We start from the raw sequence: 10,486 nt of genomic DNA on the forward strand, positions 1-10,486 counted from the left end.
CCAGAAATTCTGACATTCCATGTCAAATTGAACACATCTAGTCCGTGCCCCTCGCCTGGCATCATGGCGGTACTGAAAGTCAGAAGAAAGCGGCAGAGACCTATTTGATTATGACTGTGTCAGATAAAAGCAAGTGCCTTGCAGTGGAAGGTGGTAAAATGTGGACCATTTATTACAGGGAAAAAATGCCACGAATTTGAAAGTACATTTGAGAAGCGCACACAAGGAGGCTAACCTAGCTTACCTTAACAAGGTAAAGGAGAAAGCAAAGCCCCCTTTCCCCGAAACAGAAGCTAACCCCCGGTGTGCCAGGTTAGCTGGTGATCATGTTAACTGGTGATATTTGCATAAAATCAGTGACTATTCAACAAGGCCCTGCCTACCTTGTAATAGCGTTCTGCTCTGCGTCTGCCCCTCTGGTGCCAGAGGTTCACATTTTCACGAAGTGTTTGCAAGTGAAACAAAATAATGGATATCGCTGAAAACATCACCAGTTTATGTGTAATACATGTCCATTTTAAGCATTATCCACACAAATACGACACATACTGTATGAACGGAAAAAAATAAAATGAAACGACGCGCTAGTTTGACTTTTCGGCCCAGGCGCTGCACTCGCAGCAGGCTTGCTGGGTGGCCCGCATCCCGCCAGTAGGTGGCGCCCGGGAGCAAACACTGAGGCAGGCGGGCGCTCTTCCTCGGTCCGTGATTTCACCGATTGTACTAAATCCACCACGTTTTTAGCATCATTTTGTACATTTTTCACATTTGCACACTTTTGCAGCCCCGGGGCCGCTCAAGAGGATTCGCGGCCGAGAGATCTAGCTGGGATTCGAACCTTGGATGTCATGGACGAAATAGTTGATGGACTAGCTTCTACATCATCTATACCACTACACTACACTGCAATGATGTGATTTCTATCTATATATTGGACTTTTATTGGACTTTTAGTCTAAGTTAACACAGGTTAACATATGAGAGAAATATACGCCCATGTTAACTGGTGATATCACAATTTAACATGGGCAAATGCAAGGCTTGAAACAGTAAAGGTTCATCTTTGCCTCACATAACAAAACCTAACTGATGTACAACAAACTGGCATGATCCCACTTAACACTTTATTCCGTTTTGGGGGTAAAAATTAAACACGTCAGTCATGCGAAAACGTGATCATTTATCGTTGTTATTGTGGGCCATCTCACACGAAGAATGTGTAGGCCTATCTCAGCACAAACAGTCTCTTTCAATCTGTGCCACAAGTCAACTGATTATAGTGTTATTATAGTATATTATAGTGTTATTGTTAATTTCATTAGACCCATATTGGGGTATGTCTGTGTCAACCCAGAATGGCAAATTTTTGTCTTATGGTAGCCTATACACTGTTGTGATGACCATATTGCCATTGAATGTTTTCTCTCGGGCGACTTAGTGTTCTCTTAATCTTGGTTAAGTTATGAATTGAGTTGCAGCAAAAGTCTAGTGATTTGAAGTGAAGAACATATGAAGCTTATTTTCTCAGTTTGACTTTTATTTATCCCAAGCATAATTTGCTGGCCTACTTTGACAACACAAAATGGTCATTATGGTAGGCTATATGATTACAAAACTTTACTGAGAGAGTTTGATAACGTTCAGATGTTGCTGTTTCTGCTGAAATTTGTATGGATAATGCTTAAACGGACATGTATTACACATAAACTGGTGATGTTTTCAGCGATATCCATTATTTTGTCTCACTTGCAAACACTTCGTGAAAATGTGAACCTCTTGCACCAGAGGGGCAGACGCAGAGCAGAACGCTATTAAAAAGTAGGCAGGGCCTTGTTGAATAGTCACTGATTTTATGCAAATATCACCAGTTAACATGATCACCAGCTAACCTGGCACACTTGTACTGGTACAGGGTGTGGATGTATGGGCACAGGGCCAGGCAGCATGACAGAGACAACAGCAGGACAGAGAACACTATAGGAGGGCTTTCACTGGCGACCCGATAGCTGCTGGTTAGGAAATACGCAGGATCACCAAAAGCGGGAGAAAGCGTGGGTTAATATGTGGATTGATACTGGGATGTCTACACAACTGTGTGACTCGATGGACTTCAAAAAGTTCGCTACTTTACTTGAACCAAAGTTCAAAACACCTGTTCATGTATGTCTTCTTTAGTCTGTTGGCTATTTATGTTTTTTCCTGGAACATGTCACTTACACATTTTGCACTTACTGTGGCATCTTGTGTAGACTGTTTACATATTTGTGCTCATCATATGTACATTGTATGTACTGGTGTTATTGTTGAATACATTGTGAATACATATTTCTAAAATTGTATGATGTTTTTGTTGAGTTATTATTACACAATACTTTTTCTGAACACTAAAACTAATAAAAACTAAGCATTTTAAAAAATAAACTAAACTAGCAAACCCACTTTAAAAACTAAACTGAATTTGAAAACAAAAAGTCAAAACAAAATAAAAATAAAAACTAATGAAAAATGCTAAACTATAATAACCTTGGTCTATACGGAGAACAACCCAAAAACGTTTTTTGAACTCTTTGCATGGCCCAAACCAGAGGTTGATGCCATGGATTGTTTTTGCCCATCAGGGCAGATACTTTTTCAAGAGCATATGGCTCTTAAATGTTGTGTTGTACCACTGTTTAATCTCTCTAGTCTTCTTTCTTGTTACTCTTAAATGCTTCTCAGGCGCTGGAGTTGCAGGATGGAAATAGGCTGGCTGGGGGGGAGACTCTCTTTAAACATCAGCATGTTAACAGTGTCATTGTAAACATGTTGGCATCCTGATTGCCAACAGAGTTATCACTGTGGCTACAGTAAGTACAGCTTCACAGCATGGCTGTAGAGATGTATTCAGCAGTAGAATGAGGCAGCTGATTTCAAAAACCAGCTGGGACCAGAGGGGTCAGTTCGGTGTGAATATTCGGGAGGCGGGGGTTGTTGACCATGCCTTTAGGAATCGGTGGCATTGAGGCTGTGTTGTTCTTGGGAAATGTCACCTCAGACTGTTTGGGCGTCTAAATCTTAACTCTGGGTACTTTGGTCCCCTCATTAACATTGTAGATTCCTTTTGACGCTGGATTCAGGAGCGTCTGGAAAAACAAAAAGCATTTGAATATTGAATTCAATGGCCTGTTGAGGGAGTCAGTGGCCATTCAGAGTGTGTAAGTGTATACTGTTTCTCCCTCAGACCTCCCCTGGTGGTACAGAGAGCGTGTGAGAGAAACGAATGATAGGTATACCAGGGTGTTGCATACAATTGCAAAATCATTGACCCAAAAATTTTGAATACAAGGGCAAAATGCACATTCTATGCCCTTCCTATGTACATTCCTACTGCTTCCTCCCGTCCTCCTTCCTCATTCTGTCTTTCCACCACAGGGTAAGGGTTACAGGGTATTGCTTTTTGAAGTAGATATTTGCATAATCAGATTAGGATGCGTGATTGTCAGTGGGCTCCCCCATCAGAGGGTGCTCCAGAGGAGAGAGTGTGCTGTCCAGCCCAACAATGGATGACACCCCTCCTCTCTTACCCTCCAACCAGCCTGCACCTGCATCCCACCCACCCATCAAGGCTGCAGGTTGGCCGTGGCGGCAGTCCACGCTTGGTGTTGCAGCCATGGAGGAGTGAGAGAGAGCGAGAGGAAAAGGGAGGAAGGAGGAGGGGGTTTGAGTGCATGACGGGAGTGGGAGGGCAGGGGTTGAGCTGAGATATTTAAACATGCAGAGTGTGAATTGGCTTTAAGGGGATAAAGAGCTCAGGGCCTATCGGTTGGCACCCAACTCCAGAAATTCTTTTTCATGGGCGCCTCAGCCGGGAGAGCGAGGGGCTGCCTGCACTGATCTGGCCCATTGTGATAACAGATTCAGACAGTGTGCTAGACGCTGATAAGGAAATGTGCTCTCAATAGACGATTACCCACATACTTGGGAGAGAATAGTCAATCAGGCAAATATACTTGGTGAAGGGAATGAGAAGCGTACAGATTTGTTATTATTTTCAATGCAGGGTTTCATAATCCTGCTAGAAAGTTGAGGTCAGAGTAATGCTCATACTGTGATTGGGCGATTTCTATAAATAAAGTGTATCAGCAAAATGCATTTCACAGCCTGACAGCATATGGGGAAAAGCTGTCACGTCTTCCTATCCAGTTTCAAATGATGACTGAATAATTGAACATTATGGAGTCTGAAATATACCAAAATATTCAACCTACAAAGAACTAAACATTTTTTTTAAATATTGCACCTTGTATAATTAAGATGTCTAGCTATTAATACCCACAGTAGTTTTATTTGGTGTTATTTCAGTTCACCATGAAATTGCTCAATTCTCTGTGAAATTGCAAAAGAGGTAAATACCTCCAAAATTTGTGCTGTGGGAGAGGCAGACTGTCGCTGTACAGTTGTTTTCCCTCACCCAGTACAATACGATTTATTTAGTATTTTTGCAGGATTACAAAGAATCACCTGTCAGTTCCCACAGGCCTCCAGTCAGTGTGTCCAGCTGCCCTCTGCTCCGTTTACACACCATTAGCCAGAGTTTAACAGCCAGAGTGGAAGCGCCCAAACCCAACTCAGTGTTTACTCTTCAGCTCAGTTAGTTACAGCCTTTTGCCTGAAAATGGGGCACATTTTCTACAGTCACAATAGGCGATTAGGCATGTAAATGTCTGACCTCGGTTTAAATGACATACAAGGAGACGGGTGCAAACAAAACTGCTGATATCGGAACTGGAGCTGAAACACGTCATCCATTAATCAGTTTGTCAAATGACAGAAAACTATTTTAATAATCAATTTGGCGCTTAAGTAATTAATAAGCAAAAATTACAAATGTTTTCTGCTAGCAGCTGCTTTTCTTTGTTTTATATCATTTTAAGCTGAATATCCAAGCCATTTGAAGACGTTACTTTGAAGTCTGGGAAATTATAATGGGGATTTTTCACTATTTTCTGAAATGTTATAGACGTACCAATTCATTGATTAATTAAAAAAACAAAAAAACGATAGACTTATCAATAATCAAAATAACTAAAGTTGCAGCCCTAATTTCATCTGTTATTTTTTTGATAGTTTGATGCTGTTTCCCATATAAACCATTCATTTGATTGCACAGTAAAAATTTTTACATTGATTTGTTGGGTATAGGAGTTTACATAGACAATTGGAATCTAACAGGAATGACTTGTTGGCTTCTGACATTTCTGCAGTCTCCTTTCAAGTAACTCCTATCTTTACACTTAATAGTTAGGACTTCAATGTTGTCAAATACCGCGTGTAGCAACAAAGTGGCCTTTTCCTTAAAACTCCATCTGCACGTTGGTCAACTGGACAGTGTTTGACTCCAGAATGACCTCCGACTCCTGGGGTCACAAGTTAAGCTGCCACTTTTAGCACTCCTCTCAGAGACCTCTGGTCAGTGGACAGAGAGCAGAGGTCAGCGTTGTGTCCACACGCTCATCACAGGACTTGTGGACAAATGTTTCTGGGCTTATTGAGCACCAACAAAGAGGCAGCAGCTTCACTCTTTAACTTCAGAACAGTTGTCTTACACAGTGTGAAATGATTTCATCAGAGGATTCTAACAGTGTGTCCTTATTCCACACTACATACTAATTGTATACAGTATATGCCAATTATCTGTATACTATGTATTTGCAGTTAGTATAGAAAAGAAATCAACATACTAAACCGTTTTATACTAACAGGAAATGGTACACTATTGGTACCTATGCAACAAGAATATTTTTCCAGGATTTAATGTTTGTTATTAGGTGTTATTTGTATTTCCCTCCAATTCCTTGTGCATTGCATTGTTGGACAATCATATCCTTCAACACTCAAAACTCAGGTGTTTTAGTATGCATACTGACTGTTTTCAGTCTAAAGACAATACCGTTTAAAAAAACAGAGGCTAAGATTTAGTTTATAGTTTGGAGTCTACTCAGAAATTCAGTGTTTGGTAGCCCTAAAATGTTTCCTGCTTTTAAAAAATACAAATGTTTATAGTGACCTCTTTAATTAAAAAGATCCAGAAAGTATTTTTTATTAACAAGTCATTAAATAAATAAATAGTTAAAATAAATAACATACTGTATATTCACAAGCACACCAAAATAACTTACAAAAGAGGTATCAGAAGATAAGTAGCACACTCTTCACAGTAGACAATCAATTCATAATCTTTGGCTATATGACATGCGTATTTTACAAAACCTCAAATGAAAACACATTTAAATGAGAAGATATTGTGTGGTCAAGCATGAAATTATTGAAAGAGGATTGCCAGTTTTGCTGAAATTCCTCAGTCCAATCCTAAGTTTGTAATCAACAAATACTGAACATTGTTGTGTGAAAGGGTGAGAAACAGCAAAAGTCTTTCACAGAACTGTTTCTTCTGAAGTCACGTAACCTTCGTAAATGAAAATTAAGGTCAGATTTAGTCTTCTCGAGGAAAAAAAACAGCATGTCGATTTAAAAAAGGAAAAAAAGTGCCCTTGGCTATTTTGAGACGATTGCAGGCTGGAGAATTGGCTGAGCCTTTATCTATTCAAATGCTGAATCTATTGCTTGAAATGAGAAATTCCTTAATCCCCTCCATTTTCCTCATCTGCAAAACACCCTGTCATTGCAAACTAAATTAGTTCCAGGTGGACTGGCAACAAGGAATATTAACATGAAGACATGAAGGGAATATTGTATTACACATCCATGCAGAATACAAATTAATTTGAACCCGCAAAGCATATTTCAACACTGATCAGCATGGAGGCTGTGACCACATTTTCAGCCACGGTTGGAGTCCACAAATATAACACAATATTGCATCTTCTGCATTAAAACAAGTGTCACACACGGGTGACAAATGCAGAGGCAAAAATGAGTGTCGAGGAAGGACAATATCAGTTTTTTTTTAAACCCAGGAAAAGTGTCCGAAGGTCCACTCAAGGGTTTCTTTTTTTTGTGGTTTCTACCAGGCCTCGGAGCTGTCGCAGCTGGATCCAGGTGAAGGGACTTCAGTGTCACTGGTCAGGGCCCAGGGATGTGGAGGGGAGTGCAGCTGCTCCATGTTTCCTCTGAGAAAGGTGAGCAGAGCGGTGGGGGAGTGGCTGGCCGGCTGACCGCTCTGGCTCTCCAGCAGCTGCACCAGGAAGTTGATGTAGCGCATGGCCAGACGCAGGATCTCATTCTTGCTCAGCTTCTTCTCCGGAGGATGGGTGGGGATGAGCTTGCGGAGCTCTGCGAAGGCGGTGTTGACGTTGTGCTGGCGCCAGCGCTCCCTCGTGTTGGTGAACACCTTCCTGGTCATGGTGCTGAGTAGAGCTGCAAAGATCCAACGATTTATTGATTAGTCGACTGACAGAAAATGAATCGGCAACTATTTAGATAATCAAAGTGTTTGTTTTTTTTTGCAAGCAAAAATACCAAACATGCCCAATTTCCAGTTTCTTAAATGTAAAATATTTTATGCTCGTCTTTGTCATACACGATAGTACCAAACTGAATGTCTTTGGGTTTTGGACCCTTGGTTGGACAAAACAAGACATTTGACAATTTCTCCTACATTTTTTTCATTCATTCATTTTTTTAATCTGCAGATTAATCATTAATGAAAATAATCCTAGTTCTGAGGTGACTGACTGGAAGCAAAAAGCAGAGTGAATGTATGTTAGGAGGGAAACTGGCCACCTTATACCGTAGTTCTTTGCACAAAAATTGCAGATATTGATAGAAATTTTTTAATAAAATCGTACAAGAATATTTATCCAAATCTATGTTGTTTCCTGCTTCTTTCTGCAAAATACAACCCTCGTATTTGAGCTCTTTTTGTTTAAAATTGGAATTCCTTCATATTCAAGAGGTTGTTTGGCTCGTATCAGGCGTTCACATTAAATTTAGATTTTAGAAACGCTTTAACCCCCCTACAGTATTATTATTATTATTATTATTATTATTATTATTATTATAAGCAGTATATAAACATTTAATGGATGGTTAGGTCCTCTTTAATGGGTGCCCACACCATAAATTGAGGCTGGTGTATAAACAGATAAAGGACGACAAGTTTAACATGTGTTTTCATATTAGATGTAACTGTGGACAAATGTACATTAATAAACACTTACAAATGTATGTTACAACTAAATTATAAAGCATATGCCTTTTATTATAATTTTTTTTATTTATTGTTTACATAGTGCTATTAAATGCTAAAAAGCGCTGCTATATTGTATTATATATTGAGACTTTATGGTTAAAATAAGGCTGTTCTACAACAAAAAAACTAACATCTGATCAACATTTGATCTTCAAATTACACATCATTTATTTACCATTACAGCTGCAAGCAAAGAGTACATCACATCTCCTTGTAATACACTCTTGGTGATTAATGACTTACTTTACCAAAGTGGAAACACGTGGCCTGAAGGGGAAATACATGCTTCAATATACCACAGATGTCTCACCTGTACGTGTGTAGAAATGTGCAGAAATCTCAGTTGCAGAGTCGTCCTCCACAGGTCATCAGTATCCAGGAGTCGGTAGGTATCGGAGAGCGTAAATGTCCTCTCAGTTGTGTCTTCTCATGCTTGCTGAGAGATCCTGATGGGCGAGAGGGAAGAAGAGAGTAAAGGCGAGAGGGAGTATGAGGGAGGGAGGGATGGGGTAAGACTGCTGCATGCTCGCATCCCACATTTTATAGCAGGGTGAACCCTATTGTGTGACGTGTGCTGTCGTGGAGCCTCTGTGGCATTGTGTGTGAGGTTGGTGTTAACTGAGCAGTGATTGTTAAAACACACGCCCCCTCCTCTTCTATCATTTAGAACCAATGGAGGTGGCTTCATGATTATATTGTCCACAAATCATCACTTTAAACAATTGTCATAGGTGTGTCTATGCAACATTTGAATGGATTCTGGGTGTTTTTTTTCTCTACAGCCTTTTAAGTGACTATTTGTGCTGCTTTTATGATTCGTTGCTCATTTAATCCTTGAAGGTTTGCACTAAAGGTGACAAATGCATTCCTATTGAAGTGAAACTGAGACGTTCATCTCTCTGATCCTTCTCTTACTGCTGTGGACACTTGTTCCTTTCTGTTTCTCTGACATTAGGCATGGACAACCCACCATCCCCTGCACCGTAAAAAAAGACCTTGATATCACTGCCTGCTCTGCTATTGAATTCAGCCTGATTGGGCCACAAAAGGTAAAAATACCATATCCAGATTGACAGTCGAACAATGTGGGTTTTGTTATGACTATGGTAATCTTGTTGAGCCATTCCAAGAGGCCACACATAAATTACAGCGTCCTGACTCACCTCTCTCCAACCACTCCTCTCTCCTCTCTCTCCCCCCTTCTCTGCCTCCCCCTTTCAACCTCCGTTCATATATAAAAAAAAAAAAAACACAACAGATCTAGTTTAACCAATTGTCTCTGTTCCTTTTACACCCTTCAAGTGTTGTTTCAAAGACGCAGCCTTCCATAAAAGTCTCTGTGTGGAGTAGGAATTTACATAATCCGATTAGGGGCTGGGATTATCCCCCGGCCTGGAGAACGGGCCCGATGGGGGCCGTTTTCTGAATCGGCCATTCATGGGCCCCGCTGCACGTCCAAGAGGCTGCACCTGCAGGCCAGGCGCCACCGCTCTCTGGCTCCATCCAGCCTCCACTGCAGGCTGAAGGTCTGCAGACACACTCACTGTAGGCTATTTGGGCCAGTCAGTTAACTTTCATCACACCTACATGGCCAGGTGAAGATTATACCTGATTTGTTGTAATGTATCTGTCATGCAGGTTGGGGAAGAAGCATGTCATGCTACGAAGCTGCTTTGGGAATTAATTAGGTTAAATTAAGTGTAGCGTTTTAATATGTAAGCACACTGAGAGACACAAAATGAGATGACTACTAAAGCCTACTACTAAATCTCATGAGGTCAGGTCTGGTAGAAAGGAGCTTGAATAACAGAGGTTATTGCTGTTTTTATTATTGCTCACAGCAATTAGACATGTATGTGTAGATGATTCTTGGACATAGAATTGGTGCTGCAGTAGTAGAGCTACAATAGTTAGTTGAATAATCGATTAGTCAGACGACAGCCATGTTATTCACCGCTGATTAAGCGTGACTGTTGGGAACTGGGTTTGCTTCCGAGTAGTGGATCAAAAGAGTACAAACATGTCTGGTTTTCCCTTCTATGTTGTTGCTTGAAAAAGGTCGAAGTTGGCACCCTGTTAAACAAATAAAATAAATATGGTTTTATTTTCAGAATAATGATCACTCAAAAGTTGCTCTCTCGCTTGCAAGTCAATTAACATACAATCTCACCAGCAGATTAAATTGTAAAGACATAGGTCAACAAACTTTGACTTCATATTAAAAAAAAGACGAATAAATACAATGAAGCTACCGTATGCAGTCCCAGTAATAACTGGAATGTTTATTTGAGCTAA

General features: G+C 40.4%; 1 protein-coding gene across 1 annotated transcript; it reads right to left on the bottom strand.

The window, feature by feature from the left end:
* Positions 1-7,003: 7,003 nt before the first annotated feature.
* Positions 7,004-7,342, bottom strand: tal2 (T-cell acute lymphocytic leukemia 2). Its single transcript, XM_078249800.1, has one exon. It carries the CDS (start codon positions 7,340-7,342, stop codon positions 7,004-7,006), a length of 339 nt encoding a protein of 112 aa, XP_078105926.1.
* Positions 7,343-10,486: the final 3,144 nt, after the last annotated feature.

This window comes from Sander vitreus, chromosome 5, assembly GCF_031162955.1.
Source record: "Sander vitreus isolate 19-12246 chromosome 5, sanVit1, whole genome shotgun sequence".
NCBI lineage: Eukaryota > Metazoa > Chordata > Actinopteri > Perciformes > Percidae > Sander > Sander vitreus.